The sequence below is a fragment of the Symphalangus syndactylus genome, chromosome 5 (assembly GCF_028878055.3).
Source record: "Symphalangus syndactylus isolate Jambi chromosome 5, NHGRI_mSymSyn1-v2.1_pri, whole genome shotgun sequence".
Taxonomy (NCBI): Eukaryota; Metazoa; Chordata; class Mammalia; order Primates; family Hylobatidae; genus Symphalangus; species Symphalangus syndactylus.
In genome coordinates this window covers 26,833,909-26,852,566 of record NC_072427.2, presented here as the reverse complement: position 1 = coordinate 26,852,566, position 18,658 = coordinate 26,833,909, and the positions used below count along the sequence as shown (strand labels likewise).

Sequence of the window (18,658 nt, the reverse complement as noted above, 5' to 3'; positions counted from 1 at the left end):
CATGCCCAGCTAATTTTTTTTTTTTGAAATGGAGTCTCGCTCTGTCACCAGGCTGGAGGCCAGTGGTGCGATCTCGGCTCACTGCAATCTCCACCTTCTGGGTTCAAGTGATTCTCCTGCCTCAGCCTCCCGAGTAGCTGGGATTACAGGCGCCCGCCACCACATCCAACTGATTTTTTTTGTGTTTTTAGTAGAGATGGAGTTTCACCATGTTGGTCAGGATGGTTTCTATCTCCTGACCTCGTGATCTGCCCGCCTCGGCCTCCCAAAGTGCTGGGATTACAGGCGTGAGCCACTGTGCGTGGCCAATTTTTGTATTTTTAGTAGAGACAGGGTTTCGCTATGTTTCCCAGGCTGGTCTCGAACTCCTGAGCTCAGGCAATCCTCCCGCCTCGGCCTCCCAAAGTGCTGGCATTACAGGTGTGAGCCACTGAGCCTGGCCCAGAAAATCTTTGAGTCCACCTATGACCGGTGCATGGCACCCTGCTCAAGATGTCCCACCTTTATACATCAACCAATGTACAGCCTCTGTGTGTTGATTTATGACCTTGCCTGTAACCCCTGCCATCCCAACTTTAAAAACTCTTACCTGTAAGCCATCAGGTAGGGTAAAGACTTAACTTCAGGTGTTAAGCATGAGCGGCATGATTCATCTTGCTTGGTGCCCTTGCAATAAATGCCTCACTTTCTCTCGCTGCAATCCCAATGTCAGTGCTTGGCTTTGCTGTGTCGGCAGGTGGACCCAAGTTTGCTTTGGTATCAAGGCCCCTGACCCATGGAACCCCAGGATGGCTTTTGGTGCCAGGAGTAACAGCTGATGTCTTGGTTAACAAAGCAGCTTGTCTTATACTACTTCATTGGCACCTCAAAACACACTCTTCCTTCTCTACCATTAACTGTTTAATGGTACTTAATACCATTAATTATAATAATTCATTTAATTCTACTCTGTAATGAGATACCATTTTCATCCCCATTTTTCAGATGAGAATACTGAAGCTCTGAGAGGTTAAGTGACTTGGCTGAGCTCATGAAGCAGGTAAAGCTGGCAATCAAAACCATCTGGCAGTCAAAAGAAGGATCTAGAAACTTCTCCCTCTAGATCCCTTCTTTCTCCGCTTGCTATCCCCCTCAGATCCCAGCATAAAGTAGGGCTAGGATGAAAATGCCTGGAGGAAACAGAAAAGCAGATATGGAGCCAGCTGGCTGCAGGTCGCAGGGGAGGCGGCCTTGGGAGCTCTGGAGTGGGTTGTGCCTTGCGGTGGGCCCCATGCCTGTGACTGAGGGTGGTGTTCCGGGGCTTCCCTTCCTGGGTGACAGTGAGGACGCGTCTGGGCAGGATGGCATCTGGGCAGCCTTGCAGCTTCTGCCTGAGGCTGCTGGAACAGTCTTGGAACCCAGCTGCCAGACTGTGAGGAGCCCAAGCCACATAGAGAGGCCACGTGTGGATGATCCCATGAACAGCCCCAGTGCGGCCCAGCAGACATCAACATCCAGCCATGTGACAGCACCATCTTGGTGCACCAACTAGAGCACCACCTGGTCCAGCTGAGCCTTCAGATGACTCCAGTCCCAGTTGCTGTGTGACTGAAACTTCATGAGAGACTCCAAATAAGAACTGACAGCTGGACCCAGTCAACCCATAGAACTGTGAAAGGTAACAAAAATGGTTTTAAGCCATTATGTTTTGGAGTGGCTTGTTCTTGGTGCAATAGGCAACTGAAACAGTCTTCCCCATCAAACTGTTGGTGCCTAAAAAGCAGGGATGGTGTCCTTGACACTCTGGATCTCCGGTCCCAGCCTGGGCTGGGTAAGGAGCAAGTGCTCATCAAATATTCCTTGACTGAACGAATGAAACCCACCAAAACTCGGTGTTCACCCTGAGATAGAATAGATTTATTAGCAAGAGGTAATCAGGAAACATATATTTTTACAAAAATGGAAATTTTTTTCCAAACAAGCTGTAAGTTGAAATATTTTAGGACTTGAAATAGAATTCTCATACCACTAGGTATTGCTTACAGCAAAAGTTGTCTGTCTGTTGTAGTGGAGCATGCCTGCCACTTCGGAGTTAACCTGTGTTTTCTATACTGTACAGTGTAAAAAATACATGGTAATATTCACAGAATAAGCACTACATTACTATATTCCTGCTAGAAGGCATTTAGACAGGACTACAGTATATGCAATAAAAACACTTGGTTATTGATTTCCTAATTCTACAGTGTGGTACTAATTATCACAAGGTATACAGACTTAGAGCATCTCAATGTAAGCTTGTAGTGACCGTTAGGCGGCTTAAAGAGGAAAAGTGACATTTTTGTGTTCCCGACTTTCAGTGGATGCTGGGCCAGTGGTCGGCAAGAGTCGACGTGGCTTGGTGTTTGTGACTCCGTTTCCTCGGGAAGTCTAGGGCCTCATCCAGTTGTATTGAGACTGCTATTCATGCTATCTGGTGTTAATCCTAGAGCAAGGAGCGACGTGGGGCCTGAACGAGATGGCAGCATTGGTACGAGGGGTGTGGTTCTGAGCAGAGAGGACTCCCTTCCGTCCAGGTTACTGAGAGACACATGGGGAGTTTTGAGACCTGCGATTTTGGCTGGAGAAGCTGCTTTGGAAATTGACATCACCACCAGCGGGAAGATTTGTCAATGACTGGACTTCAGGGTATGGTTTCCCCCTCCCGCCGCCCCCCACCCCCCACCCCCCACCCGGTTATAACAACTACATGGAACATGCTGGGAGGATGCCTGGGTGGCCACCTCAACCCAGGAGCCTGGGCTGGGGAGGGACGGAAGCAGGACTGGAGTCTGAGATTCTTGTATGCAAGGGTACTGTTTCCCCTCTGAGAAGAGTGAGGAGTCTAGGGAAGAGGGACCAAGAGTACAGCTGTTTAAAAGAAACAGGCACTGCAGGAGACGAGGGGAGGGACGGGTGGGTGAAGTCTGAAACGGTGCAGAAAGTCATATTCCGGTTCTACAGGAATCTAAGAACAAGGACGATTTGTATTCTTGGAGAAGCACATACTGAAGAAGAAGATCCAGTGAAACCAAACGAATATATACAGTATCATCTAGCATGTGTCCCCGGGAGCTGCTGGGTCTGGGATGGGCACAGCTTCAGGTGGGGAGTTTTGGTTCTATTCGGAGAGAAGACTCGTAGAGGCTTTCTTCATCCATTACAAAAGATTGGTCCAGTAAATATTGCGTTACCTGAGAAAAGAAAAGAGAAATGGGAATGGGAGGGTTGTGGGACCTCCATAGTACTGATTGTGGATGCCCTTTATCTCCTAGGGCCCAGGCCTCTTACTGGGGAGAGTCAAGTGGGCATATGAGGCAAAAATGCATTCAGTAGTGTTCTATCTTGACATAAGTTTTAAGTAGTCAACGTAAGTATTGTTTTAGGATTATTATTTAATATTGTCATAATATTAAGGTTGGTACAAAAGTAAAAAAAGTCAATTGTAGAAACTAGGTGGCGGATATATGTGTTCACAATTCTGCCAGTGTTTCTGTATGTTTGATCCATCTGTCACAATTCTGTCAGTGTTTCTGTATATTTGAAAAGTTTCATAAGGCTGGGCATGGTGGCTCATGCCTCTAATCCCAGCACTTTGGGAGGCTGAGGCAGGAGGATCGCTTGAGCCCAGGAGTTTGAAACCAGCTTGGGCAACAAAGTGAGACCCTGTTTCTACAAAAAATCAAAAAAGTAGCTGGGTATTGTGGTGTGCACCTGTGGTTCCAGTTACATGCGAGGCTGAGGCAGCAGGATCACTTGAGCCCAGGAGGTCAAGGCAGCAGTGAGCTGTGTTCACACCACTGTACCCCAGCTTGGGTACAGACCTTGTCTTAAAATAAAATAAAATAAAATAAAATAAAATAAAATAAAATAAAAAGTTTTATAATAAAATGTTGGGGCAAAATATATTTAAACACTAGGATTACATGGTACTGTGAGAGATTCACTCCAAGAGAGGCAAGTGGAAATGGAGGCTGTGTGAGAGAAGAGCCTCCCTTTTTCTCACCCTGGGGAGAAATCTTAAGAGTGGAAAATCAGAAAGATGCACTCACATGAGTTAGGTTATCCTGTCTTCTCCTCTCTCCCCACCCCACTCCTGCTCTGAAGCATTTTGCTGAATGCCTGCGCATTAAATGTGCAATGAGAGATCTGAGCTCTAACCTCACGGGCAGCCCCCTGCTCCAAAAAGTATCTTTCCAAGACTTATTTACTTGTCAGTTGTCTGGAACTAAAGGCACATTTTTCCCCGCTACATAAATCCAGAGCAGAAAGAAAAAAATTTTCTTTTTTTGAGACAGCATCTTGCTCTGTCACCCAGTCTGGAGTGCAGTGGTGCAATCTGGGCTCACTGCAACCTCTGCCTCCCGGGTTCAAGCGATTGTTCTGTCTCAGCCTCCTGAGTAGTCGGGATCCCAGGCATGCACTACCATGCCTGGCTAATTTTTGTATTTTTAGTAGAGACAGTGTTTTGCCATGTTGGCCAGGCTGGTCTTGAATTCCCGGCCTCAAGTGATCCACCTGCCTTGGCCTCCTGAAATGCTGGGATTACAGGTGCGAGCCACCGTGCCTGGCCAAATTTTCTTATTATATGTTTGGGAATCTTTTGATGGCTGCTTGAGAAAAATAAAGTCTGCTGCTTTTGTCTTGGCTAATTGACTCTGCTGCTATAAAGGTGGGAACCAGCTGTCTGCTATGCTGATTAATAGTCACAGATAAAGTGATTACTGTGTCTGATTAGCAGCTCATTTCCAGCACTTCTAGGAAGATGACTTTAGATATCACAGTCTGGTTTAACCTACACCCACTGATAAAGACATGGCGATTTTATGACCTAGATAGTAGTGTCATGTGAACAGTCTTTTGTAGAATGCATGAATCTCTACCTCCCAAGCCCCCTGGGGATCAGCAAACTGATTAGTTTCCTCCATAGTGAGCATGTGCAGGATCAATTTTAGTAGAGACGGGGTTTTGTCATGTTGGCCAGGCTGGTGTCGAACTCTTGACCTGACTTGGCTAAGTCAGGCTAATTTTCCTAAAACATCGTACTTTCGAGGGAGACTGGCAGCATATACCACCATTGTAAAGCTGTTAATGAAAGAAGTCTGAGGAGCAGTAATATTTATTTATTTTTATTTTTTGAGGGGGAGTTTCACTCTTGTCGCCCAGGCTGGAGTACAGTGGTGCCATCTTGGCTCACTACAACCTCCGCCTCCCGAGTTCAAGTGATTCTTCTGCCTCAGCCTCCCGAGTAGCTGATATTACAGGCATGCGTCACCATGCTTGGCTAATTTTTGTATTATTAGTAGAGACAGGGTTTCACCATGTTGGCCAGGCTGGTCTCGAACTTCTGACCTCAGGTGATCCACCTGCTTCGGCCTCCCAAAGTGCTGGGATCATAGGCATGAGCCACTGGCCCTGTCCAGTAATATTTATTTGTATTGCACATCAAAGTTTAAGGTGACAAAAGCAGGAGATGGAAGAAAACCCTGAAATTTTCTTGGTAACTTCTGAGACTTTCCAGGGCCCAATGTGACCACGGTGCCTTCTGGATGAGCCCTGTGTGATCCACATGGCAACTCTGTGGTTCCCAGGCTGGATGAACACACAAACACAGACCCTCAAATACTGCTGAGTTATGTTGATACTTTTATCTTAATTTTTTTATTGTAGAATAAAGGGTGTGACAATATAAAATACATTTTTGGAGAAAAACAGAAGCCCATAATCTCACCACTCTAAAATAACTGTTTTCATTTTTTTGTGTGATCGTCTAGTTCTTAAAATACAAAAGTACTTTTCCATAGTTGTACCTACGGAATGGATAGCACTTGGTATGCTTTCACTTATACTATTAGGTTTCACCATGTTGGCCAGGCTGGTCGAAAACTCCTGACCTCAGGTGATCCACCCTCCTCGGCCTCCCAAAGTGCTGGGATTACAAGCATGAGCCAGCGCGCCCGGCCGTTTTCAGGTTTTTTGATATTTTATATATAAAATAAATGTTGCAAGATCTTCTAGAATATAGCCTTTTGCCTCAACTAAGTTTTTAAAGCATAAATCCCTAGGAGAAGGATCATGGGTTTCTTACTACAACGGCCAACACTGTCAGCAGAGTAGGCTTGTCAAGGATTGAGTATCATTTTACTTAAAAAAAGGTACAAACAGTACAACTCACTCTTTTTGGTGAGCATGATTCGGATGCACATGGACACTGGAGACCCACTGCCTTTAAATCCCTCTGCTCTTTCCCTGAAGTTCTTGCCCCCAAAGCAGGGGCTCTAGCCCTGCAGTTGCCAACAACCCCCCTCTTTAGCCACATTAGACCCCCTCACCAGGCCCTCAAAATCTCCTCACCCATTCATGGAGACCAGAAACCAACTGTTACTCATGTATGCATGAGTTCTTGCATCAGACAGCAATGCTTTTTATAAAGTCCTTTTACAAAGGTTGTCATATTTAATCATCAAAAACAACCCATCCCACACTGGTATAAGAATCTCATGTTACCAGCCGGGCACAGTGGCTTATGTCTGTAATCCCAGCACTTTGGGAGGCCAAAGCAGGTGGATCACTTGAGGTCAGGAGTTTGAGACTAGCCTGGCCAATGTGGTGAAACCCCATCTCTACTAAAAATACAAACATTAGTTGGTCATGGTGGCAGGCACCTGTAATCACAGCTACTTGGGAGGCTGAGGCTGGAGAATCCCTTGAACCCGGGAGGCAGAAGTTGCAGTGAGCCGAGATCGCACCACTGCACTCCAGGCTGGGTGACAGAGTGAAACTCCATCTCAAAAATAAAATAAGAGAATCTCATGTTACAGTTGAGGCAGAAGGTAACACGGCTGGTGAGTGTCTTTGCCAGGATTTGAACCCAGGTGTTCCCTGGTCAACTGAGAGAAGGATGTGAGAGTGGGCTGGGTGGAGGCTGGTTGGTGTTGAATAAGGCAGAGGGAGGAGCCCCAGAGATGCTGAGCAGGCTCTGGCTTGCTGCTGTTAATTGGCCAAGGAGCCATTCTGAACCCCCAGCGGCTTGGGCCTGATTCGCTTAGTGCTTTAAGCTGATGGATTCAATGTTTGATCTTGTTATTAAAATCACTATGTGTTTATCCTCTAAGAGCCATGCCCCAAAACTCAAAGCTTCCCTACCAGACCATGAGGACTTAAATTTTTTTTTTTTTTAATAGAGTCAGGATCTCACTCTGTTGCCCAGGCTGCAGTGCAGTGGCATGATCACAGCTCACTGTAGCCTCGACCTCCTGCACTCAAGTGATCTTTCTGCCTTAGCCTCCTGAGTAGCTGGGACTACAGGCATGAGCCACCATGCCTGGCTAATGTTTTTATTTTTTTTAATCTTTTTGTAGAGTTGGGAGCCTTTACTCTGTTGCCTAGGCTGGTCTCAAACTCCTGGCCTCAAGCAATTCTCCTGCCTTGGCCTCCCAAATTGCTGGGATTACAGTTGAGAGCTACCGTGCCAGGCCCGGGACTATTTATTTTTAAATTGTATTTTTATTTCTTTTTATTTTAAAGTTGATTTATATCTTATTTTAGATATAAAATTAATTTATACCTTATTTTGTGTAATTAAAAAAGCCAAGTAGCATTAAACGGTTCATAATGAAAACCAGCAATCCTCTGTTTCCCCTTATCAGCCACCAGGTCTGGCTCTCTAGAGGTAGCCATTTTCAGTTCTTACAGAGCCCCCCAAATCCAGTGCAGCAGCCATTAGCCACATGTAGCTACTGAGCACTTGAAACAGGGCTCATCTGAATTAAGATGTGATGTGTAAAATACACACTGGATTTTTGAAAGTTTAGTATGAATAAAATAAAGTAAAATATCTCAGTCAATTTTTAAATTGATTACATGCTGAGCTGATAATTATTTAGATATTTTGTATTAAATAAAATATATTATTATAGTTAATTTTACCTATTTCTTTTTGCTTTTTTTAAAAAAAGGGGCTGGGAATGGTGGCTTAAACCTGTAATCCCAGCTCTTTGGGAGACCAAGACGAGAGGATCACTTGAGCGCAGGAGTTCAACATGGGCAGACCCTGTCTCTATAAAAAAATAAAAAATTAGCTGGGTGAGGTCATACCTTAAGCCGGGAAAGTCGAGGTTGCAGTAAGCTATGATTGTGTCACTGCATTCCAGCCTGGGTGACAGAGTGAGACCCTGCCTCAAACAAACAAACCAAAAACAGGCCAGGTGCAGTGGCTCATTCCTGTAATCCCAGAACTTTGGGAGGCCGAGGCAGGCAGATCACTTGAGGCCAGGAGTTTGAGACCAGGCTGGACAACATGGCAGAACCCTGTTTCTACAAAAAATATGAAAGAATTAGTTGGGTGTAATGGTGAACGCCTGCAGTCCCAGCTATTCGGGAGGGTGAGGTAGGAGGATCGCTTGAACCTCAAGAGGTCGAGGCTACAGTGAGCCAAGATCACACCACAGCACTCCAGCCTGGGTGACAGGGTGAGATCCTGTTTCAAAAAACTAAAATAAATAAATAAATAAATATATAAATAAATAAAAATAAGTTAAAAAATGTGGCCCTGTAGGATACTTAAAGTTACATATGTAGCTTGCATTATATTTCTAGTGGATAGTCCTGTTTTACATATTTCTTCCAGTATTTATATCTGTTTTTCCATGGTAAATGCTTTTACTGTTGTCTGTTTTCCTGCCAACTTTTTATTTAAAAAATATAAAAACTATGCATACAACATATATGTATAATCCTTTTTCTGAGGGCTGAACCATTTGAAGGTAAATAGTGTAGTGTTTCCCCCACTGAATACTTCAGCCATGCATCTCCTAAGAACACAGACATTCTCTTACATAACCGTAACGTCTTTATACCTAGGACATTTAATATCAATAAAATAAAATTAGCTCATGTACAGATCAGATTCAAATTTCTTCAAGTTTTAATGAATAAAATAATCTTTATAGCTGTTTTTTTAAATCGCAGATCTAATCAACATTCACACATTGCATTTAGATGTCATATGATTTAGTCTTATTTTATTATTTTTTTTTGAAAAAAATTTTTTTTCATTATAGAGACAGGGTCTCACTATGTTGCTGATCTTGAACTCCCAAACTCAAGTAGCCTCCTCCCTCTGCCTCTCACAGTGCTAGGATTAAAAGCTCACCACTGAGCCCAGCCTGTGTGTTTTAGTCTTTTTTATTTTTCATGACATTGATATATGTATGTGTGTGTGTGTGTGTGTGTGTGTGTGTGTATATTTTATTTTTAGACACAAAGCTTCACTCTGTTGCCCAGGCTAGTGTGCAGTGGTACAATTATAGCTTACTACAGCCTTGAACTCCTGGGCTCAAGTGATCCTCCTGCCTCAGACTCCTGAGCAGATGGGACTACAGGCACGCACCACCATGCCCAGCTACTTATTATTATGATTTTTGCTAGAGATAGGATCTCTGACCTCCCTATATTGCCCAGGCTCACTTCAAACTCCTAAACTCAAGTGATCCTCCCGCCTCAGTCTCTTGAAGTGCTGGGATTACAGGCATCAACCACTACTCGCAGCCAATATATATATTTTTAATTGAAAATATTTTATTGCTAAAAGACATTGATATTTTTGAAGAGTATATGCAGCAGTGTGTTGCAGCTGGCTCATGCCAGCCTGCACGTGCCAATTTTTAGCCTCTGTTCCCAACTCTGCTTTCAGTGATGTCCAGGTGGTGGTTTGAAAGTGGCCCTGTCGGCATCACCTAACAGGCTCCTCTGAGCCCTCTTCATGCCTAGGCTTCAAATTTGGCTGGCCTTTAGCAAGAATCCCCCCACCTTGATATCTGCTCAAATTCTTCATTCTCCACCCCTGATATCTGAAGTCCTTGGCCTGACTTTAATAAAAACCTTGTTAGGCCAGTTTAGCAAGAATTCTCCTACTCTTGCTATCTCCTCTTAGTAATTTTCCATCCACTGACCCCCTTTCTTGGCCCATTGACTACAAATCCCCACCTGTCCCTGTTGTATTTGCAGTTGAGTTCAATCTCTGTCCCCCAAGAAACAGTCTTGGCCTCTATTGCATTAGGTTTGAATAAACCTACTATTTTAAACAAGTGTTCCAATTTTACCATTTTTAACAAGTGTTCCAATCGTTTTTCTCTTCAACAGCAAATGCTACACATCAAGACTCAATCCTCTACCTCCAAGACCAGTTTAACATTTACTAGCACACCGCTGAGTTACAGAGCAGTTGTCTCTCAGAATGTCCCATATTCTGAAATTGTCTGTTGGTCCCCCCTGATTAGAGTGAAACACTTTGATGCATAACATAGGTGATATTGTGGCTCATGATGCCCTTTATTTCTGTTTTGTCCAACATTGAAAATCCTAGGTCACGCCTGTAATCCCAGCACTTTGGAAGGCTGAGGCGGGCGGATCACGAGGTCAGGAGTTTGAGACCAGCCTGACCAACGTGGTGAAACCTCGTTTCTACTAAAAGTACAAAAATTAGCCGGGCGTGGTGGCGCACACCTGTAGTCCCAGCTACTCAGGAGGCTGAGGCAGGAGAATCGCTTGAACCCGGGAGGCAGAGGTTGCAGTGAGCTGAGATCGCGCCATTGCACTGCAGTCTGGGTGACAGAGTAAGACTCTGTCTCAAAAAAAAAAAAAACAAAAAAGAAAAGAAAATTCTAGGATTCTATGGCGCCCTATTCCTTTCCCAACCTCCCATTCCTCTCCCCTGCTTCATTTCTTCCATGGTTGTAATAATCATCTGTCATATTATATTTTTTGTCTCTTAGTCTGTCTCCCTCTAGAACGCAAGCTCGTGAGGGCCAAGAGTTTATCTGTTTTGTTCCCTGCTGAGCCAAGAGCCTACTATAGTCCGTGGCACGTAGGACTTGCTCGGTGAATATTTGTGGAGTGAGAGAATGAACGGAAAGCGAAGCAAAAGTGGCCAGTTTAACTAACTGTAGTTAGTCCACCGATTTTTCTCCTTTGATATGGCTATCCGCTATAAAGCAGATCATGAGTTCTCAGAACATGGCAAAAAATAGACACATTCTCAAAAACGCATCGATCACAAAGGACATTAGAAGGGAAAAACAATAAAAGCTTGATTTTCTAGTGTGCTTGAGGGTGTGTCTGGAGCTGGATGTTTTTGTGAACTGCACACTAGGAGGTTAAGATGCTATATCTCTGGGCAGAGAAGAAAGGTCATAGGATTGGAGGCTGGGCGTGGTGGCTCATGCCTGTAATCCCAACACTTTGGGAGGCTGAGGTGAGTGGATCACCTGAGGTCAGGAGTTTGAGACCAGCCTGACCAATATGGTGAAACTCCGTCTCTACTAAAAATACAAAAATTATTGGGGCATAGTGGCGTGCCAGACCAGCCATTCTCTTACATGGCCTTGCAATCTTTCAAAAATGCAAACTAGTCCAATTATATAACCTCCTTTCAGGGCTTCCCATGGTCCTAAGGACGAAGTCCCAGATCCCAGCTATGCGGGAGGCTGAGACAAAAGAATTGCTTGAACCTAGGAGGTGGAGGTTGCAGCAAGCCAAGATTGTACCACTGCACTCCAGCCTGGCCACAGAGTGAGACTCTGTCTCAAAAAAAAAAAAAAAAAAAAAAAAAAGAAAACAAAAGTCATAGGACTGGGAGCCCAAGAGTCTGGGTTAGCAAATCTGTTATTTTATCTGTAAAATGGGGCCTACAGCACAGGCTTTGAATAATGTAATGAGACTAACATGCCAACCATTCTTTTTTATTAAACATTTTTTTTTTCTTTTTGGCTAGCTGAGACTATTTTTTTTTCAGACCAACCATTCTCTTACATGGCCTTGCAATCTTTTAAAAATGCAAACTAGTCCAATTATATAACCTCCTTTCAGGGCTTCCTATGGTCCTACGGACAAAGTCCCCGATCCTTTTAGGATCCCACCAGTTCCATCTGTTTCTGGCAGGTCCGATGCTACTCTTTGCCCTCAGCCATTTGGTGGTGGTGGTGGTGGTGGTGGTGGTGGTGGTGTCACTGTACTTAGCCTTGCAGAAGCCTGTCTCTCTGCAAGACAGACATGTCCACCCCAACCAGGAAAACTCTTCCAGGATTCTCCTCCTCCAGTAAGGCTCTCTAGGCCCTCAGAGCAGCACTGACCCTGGGATCCATACCCTATGGCCCTCCCTGCCTGTTTCTGGATGTACAAAGTATTTCTTTGTGCCTTGTCTGTAGCAGCAAAAGATCAAAACAACCTGAATGTCCATCAATACAGAGGATTGGCTAAATAAATAGATTTCTCTGCAGCTGTAAGAAAGAATGAGGATGCTTCTATTTTAATAGGGAATGATCTCCAAGATATATTATGAAGGAAAAGAAGGAATGATACTGAGCAGTGTATAGTATGCTAGAGAATGGTATATGCAAAGTTGGCTTGTGTTTATGGACTGCCTGTGGACCTAGACATAAGAAACGGGTGGAAATGTTGCCTTTGGAAGGGGAACTAGGTGGCTGGGGGACTTTCACCATGCACTCATGATATCTGCGGATTTTGTAACTTGTAAGCATAGTACCTTTCAGAAACAGATGTTATCAACTCTGCCTGTCTTGCCCTGGGGGAGATTAGACATGAATATAAACCATCCTATGGCAGGTAAAATCAGACAAGAGTCACAAGATGAACACAGGCCAAATTTGAAGAAATAGGGACTAAAGAAGCCTTCCTTACAGGGATGGCATTTGAGCTGGGCCCAAGAGAATTCTGGAAGGGAAAGTGGACGGGTATGGAGGGGACAGGGTGGAAGGTGGCCTAGACAGAGCCACTGTGAAAGCATGCAAGTGACCAAGAAAAGGCACAGCTTACCTTTGCTTGGTGCTCTATTTTGTAGGCAGTTTGTTGAAACTGGCGAATCTCTCGGATAATATGGGATATCTGTGGCGAGGAAAGAGAGTTTCAGAATGCGGTTTGCTCTCCTAGTTCCACCCCCAACTTTGCAGAACTGAAGGGGCATCAACAGCTAAATCTGAAGTCAGCCTCTTAATTCCATACATGTTTCCTACTGGAAGGTCCCACGGAGACATCATGTGTGTTTGTTTTTATTTTTATTTTTTGAGATAGAGTCTCACTCTGTCGCCCAGGCTGGAGTGCAGTGGCGTGATCTTGGCTCAGTGCAACCTCTATCTCCTGGGTTCAAGTTATCCTCCTGCCTCAGCCTCCTGAGTAGGTGGGATTACAGGTGCATGCCACCATGCCCGGCTAATTTTTGTACTTTTAGTAGAGTTGGGGTTTCACCATGTTGGCCAGGCTGGTCTCGAACTTCTGACCTCAAGTGATCCACCCGCCTCAGCTCCCAAAGTGCTGGGATCATAGGTGTGAGCGACCACACCCGGCCTCATGTTCTTTGCTTTTCTTTTTTTTTAAAGCAGAAATCTGCTTCCAAGACTTGTCAAGACTCTGTAGGTAAATTACGTTATGTGACTGAGAGAAGAAAAAAATCTCCTTTAATTAGTGGCATAAGCTACCTAACAGCACTAAAACAAAACCCCACGACTCCAGCAAAAGTTAAAGGCATCTGCCACTTCCTTCGCGCCTGCTGTGCACAAGACACGATGAAAAGGGGCTTTCGCTCTTCACGATGGTGCCTGAAAAAACCCTTTCCATCCGACAAAAATCTAATGTCGAGGCCCATTATATAAAACCGGTGCAAGTAGAGGCTTTCTGGTTGAAGTGAGAGGGGAGAAGGAGACGGTTAGAATCCTGTTTCTGATGGGAGAAGTCTCCTCAGCCCTTATCCCAGGTTCTAGATTTTTCTGGGAAAACTGGAAACTTATTCTTTTAGGAGGTGCTGTGTAAGTGGTTTTACTTTGTCCGCATCAAGCGTCAATATGAACAATGCGGATGGGTGTGAATAACAGTGTGGGGCTTTGGAGTCACCTGGACCCGGGCTCCAGACCTGGCTCTGCCCTTTACTTGTGGGGTGACCTTGGGCTCTCACTTGATCTCACTCAGCCTCAGTCTGCTCATCTGAAAGGTGCAGAATAAGAAGAGCAGCCACCTCTCAAACTGTCAGGACTAGAGGAGGAAACGCCGGCGAAAGCATGGCTCAGGGCCTGCCAGATTCTAACTGCTCATCAATGATAGTGATGGCTCTCATTGGGGAAGCTGAACCCAGGCTCCCAAATGGGGGCACCCTATGCAGCAGGTTGGGCCTTGCGGGGCAGAGTGCGGGTGGGCCCCAGGTTGAATCATCTGGGCTTTGACGCCCCCCTTCCCCTGCCTGGCTGGGGGGAACGCACCATCCTCATCTTGGAGAAGTTGACCAGGCCGTCTTCCGTGTAATTGGGCGTCCCCTCCTCGATGAAGGCCAGGTCGGTGAGGTACATCCCCAGGTAAGGGACACAGGGTGGGTCACAACTTGGAAGCAAACGGCATTAACAAAAGTTTTTCATTTAAAAAAAGTAACGTCTACCAAGAACAGAACATCCCGCATGCACCTTTTGCTTTGCTAGAGGCAAAGGGACTTGCAGTCACCAAGAATCACACTACACTCTGGGACTGACTATTCTACACGCCTAGGACTGTCAGCTGGGTCTCAGGGCCAGTCCTCTGGGGTGGTGGGGGCAACATGGTGCTGACTGGGGCCTCTTACACCCACTGGGGCATCTCAGATTGTCTCTTTCCTCCCTGAGCCAGAAGGTCCTCCGCTACCTCTCTGCCTTCTGTCCCAGTCTGTCCTTGGGCTCTGTCACCAGCCCCTCTGGAGTCACCTTTCCGATCTCTCCCTGAGACTCTCCCATCCAGATCCTCCCCCTGAATCACCTCCCGGAGGGCTCTGCAGCCCCAGCCCCCCAATTCCTGCCAGTCACCCTATCTGACACCCTTGTCTCTGCTCCCTGAGACCTCTCCTGTCTCCACTGGCATCTCCCACCCACCTAAGCACTGAGCTTGGATGCCGGGGCGGGGAACCCTTGCTCTCTGAGATCACTTTCCTGAAAGTGGCTTTGGGGCAGGGGGTTGGGTGATAGTTTCCATGGTTGGTGACTCTTGGGGGACTGCATCTTTGGGAGCTGGGCCCCTGGAGTGATGGGCCATGCCTCTCTGATTTTTGGTCCAAAGCAGGGCCTCCTGTTACTGCTCCTTCCCAGTGTGTTCTGGTGCCCCTGGCTGGGTGCTGGGTAAGGGTTGATGGAGCCTGTGATGGAGCCTGGCAGTCGTTATGTGCCGGCAGGGCTCCCTTTAGCTCCTTCTGGGGCCTCCTCCCCAGTGCTCTGCCACCTCCTCTCAGCTCAGCACACAGATGCGGTGGCATCATCGAGCACAGTGCAGTGACCCTCATTCCCAGCCCATCTCACCTTTGTCTCCTTGTGGCCGCCTGGCAGCCCTGCTAACCTGGAGGAAGGTGAGTCCGGGAGGATGATAGAACAAGAACAGAAACCTGGCTCCTGTCCCTCACCTGCCTGCTGTGTGACTCTAGGCCAGGCCTTTCCCTCTCTGGTCCTCAGGCTCCCCATGTATAAAGCAATGATGCCAGCTAAGCAAAGCCAAATATCTATCTCTACCTTTATTCTCTGCCTGTGAATAAAGGCAAGAATTTATTCTAAGACAATTTTAGGTGGTCTCGCAGCTGATTTTAGGTGATTTACAGGCACAATATTAAATAACATGAATTCACGTGGTAAGAAACATTAGATTTTTACTTTTTTCCCTTCTGCTCAGGGAGAGCGCCTCATTTGGTGGTAGTGTGACTTCGACACTTTTGATACTTGCCATTCTCCTCCTTTCACATTTTATCTTTTTAAACAAATAGCAACAGGTGTCAGAATCAGAGTGTTGGCAAGCATCAGTATTTGGCCAGAATTCGATCATATTATTTTGTTTTTACCAAATATTTTTAAATGGCATTCTTGTATTTATAGCAAGTATGCTGGTTTTCCATTTGTCATGATATAAAAATTTCCTTCTTATTTCTTTTTGGGAAAAAGTGAATTAATTTAAAGAGGCTATTAGGTAAACACAAGTATAGTTGGCACAGTATGGCAAAGTTGTGAAGGAGGCAGATGCCTGGCATTAGGGACACAGCAGACAGAAGTGTTTTTCCAAATGTAGGGCTGACCCTTTCATGGGTGTTGAAATCAACTTAGAGGGTATAGACCAGAATTTTTAAAAAGTGAAAAAGGGCCAGATGTGGTGGCTCACTCCTGTAAACTCAGTGAGTGGGATTTGAGAGGCTGACGTGGGAGGATCACTTGAGTCCAAGAGTTCACGACCAGCCTGAGCAACATAGTGAGACCCCATCTCTATTTAATTGAAAACAAATAAAAATAACAAGTGAAAAATAAAATATCTGACTTCATCAAATGAAATAAAGGTATATATTGTTTTGTGGAATTTTTGTTCCTGTAATGCATATATGCATTTGTATACAGGCTTGTAATTTCAAATATATATATTTACTGTGCTCTGTGATTAAAAAAAGAGTAAGGAACATCCAGCTACTGGAGGGGCTGCTTTGCATCCTTCCATCCCTTCTAGTCCATGATTATTACATGCTCAGGTCTTTGTTTCCTTCCTTTCTTTTTCTTTTTTCTTTTCCTTTTTTTTTTTTTTTTTGAGGCAGGGTCTCACTCTGTTGCCTAGAACGGAGTGCAGTGGCACAATCACAGCTCACTGCAGCCTTGACTTTTCAGGCTCTAATGGTTCTCCTGCCTCAGCCTCCTAAGTAGCTGGACTACATGCACGCACCACCATACCCAGTGAATTTTTGTATTTTTGGTAGGGACAGGGTTTTGCCATGTTGCCCAGGCTGGTCTAGAACTCCTAAGCTCAAGTGATCTGCCCGCCTCAGCCTCCCAAAGTGCTCAGATTACAGGCGTGAGCCACTGTGCCCGGCCAGCTCTTCATTTCCTTTCTATCATACTCCAAGTCTGAAGCCCAGGCTTATGAGTCTGATGGAGAAATAATCCAAAGATCTGAGAAGTAACTCTGGAGTCATAAGGCTGTGGCAGTGCTGACCGGTGGGTTCTGAGAGGTGCTCTCCCCCTTCACCCTGCATGTGTGACAGTAGCCAGGTAGCCATGGAGTGCCCTAAGGATGGAAGGGAGAAAGGGAGGCCGGGTGACTGCAAGCTGACTGCAAATGATCAAAGGACTCAGAGTGTTTCTCAAGGCTTTTGGGGGTTTCTGACCACCCAGACCAGTGAAAAGGATCAGAGGTCCTCTGATCACTGAGGGTCGACTTCCCCTGGTATTTATGGGGAGTCATGGTCCAGTTGTGGGAAGGTGGTGGATTTGCAATCGAATCACTTGCAAGTAGCATGTCCAGCCCCAGTACTAACCTCTGTCCCTATTTACTACCTCTATGGCAGGGGTGGCCAATCTTTTTGCTTCCCTGGGCCACATTGGAAGAAGAATTGTCTTGGGCCACACATAAAATACACTAACACACTAACAATAGCTAATGAGCTGAAAAAAAATCACGAAAAAGTCTCTTAATGTTTTAAGAAAGTTTACCAATTTGTGTTGGGCTGCATTTAAAACCATCCTGGGCCACATGCGGCCCTTAGGCCACAGATTGGACAAGCTTGCTAGTGAGGGGCCATGAAGGAGGGGATGAGAGAACACTCAATCACACACACACACACACACACACCCGAAATCCAGAGCCATGTGGGCAATGTATGGAGTTGCCAGAGTGGGACAGAGGACTGCTGGAGGGCCCCACAGGGACACACGGCACGGGGACTGAGCCACACCGAGCCTCTGAATGAAAAGGGAAGCATGTTGGGACTTCCTGTAGGCAAGACACCCAACAACAGGCCAGTCCTGAACCTTCCATATGGGCCTTTTGGCCTCTCTTGGGTGAGGTCCAGCCTTGCCCTTGGCAGGGCCTATCGAGCAGAGCTGATACAGGGGTGGCTTCCTCTTCTGGCAGAGCCCTCACGGGCCTGCAGCTAGCATTTTAGGGAGCAGAGAGGAAAGTGTCCCACCCCTAGCCTGAAAGCTGCTTCTGGTTTCTGGGCAAGGCCTCGCTGTGGCACTCCCATGCCTGGTGACACCTGGCCTTGCCTGTGGTTGTTTGGAGCCCCCAAACTGGATGTTTCTTTCCACCAAGATGCTCCTGATGATGTTAAATGGAATAAGGGAGATTATAGGGGACCAGCTGCTGCTGGCAAGAGGCAGCTGCCCATGCTCTACACCAAATTCCAGGAAACCAACCCGAGACAAGCAGTGAGTCCATCTCTCCTTCCTCTTTCTCTCCAGCTTCTCTCTTCCCTGTACTGCCCTGTCTTACAAGTTTCTGCTGGCTGTGGTTGGGGATCTCCTCTCTCCCATCTTGAGGCCTGGGGTGAGGCATTCAGGGAGGGCGTGAGGGCCCTTGAGGCTGGGCTGTGTGGGCTGAATCCCGTGGGGCCAGGGTCCAAGGTTCTGGCAGAGGTACAGGGTGATCAGGTAAGTAGTCTTTGAAAAACAAAACTGCGATGGGGTGGGGGTGGAAAGTCCCATTTTACCACTGGGTTGCTACGCTGCTCTGTGGTCACAGGCAGAGAATAAAGATAGAGATAGGTATTTGGCTTTGCTGGAACCCCTGAAACTCTAGAGCTCAGCCTTTGGGCTCATCATATTCATGTAGATAAATTGATTCTCACTCTAATTAAAGGGTATAGGGGACG

General features: G+C 46.0%; 1 protein-coding gene across 13 annotated transcripts in view; it reads right to left on the bottom strand.

The window, feature by feature from the left end:
- Positions 1-1,874: 1,874 nt before the first annotated feature.
- The window catches only part of RASGRF1 (Ras protein specific guanine nucleotide releasing factor 1), a 123,110-nt gene continuing 106,326 nt past the window's right edge, over positions 1,875-18,658 (bottom strand). For 6 of the 13 annotated variants that reach the window (XM_055277532.2, XM_055277529.2, XM_063638633.1 and 3 more), the window contains 3 exons: positions 14,286-14,403; positions 12,853-12,921; positions 8,099-8,334 (listed from right to left, as the gene is read on the bottom strand). In XM_055277532.2, the coding sequence (XP_055133507.2) occupies positions 8,236-8,334; positions 12,853-12,921; positions 14,286-14,403 (286 nt within the window). In that variant the 3' untranslated portion in view covers positions 8,099-8,235. Of the gene's footprint in view, positions 3,213-8,097; positions 8,335-12,852; positions 12,922-14,285; positions 14,404-18,658 lie in introns of those variants that run through there. The other 7 variants (XM_055277526.2, XM_055277531.2, XM_063638635.1 and 4 more) reach the window with 3 other exon arrangements.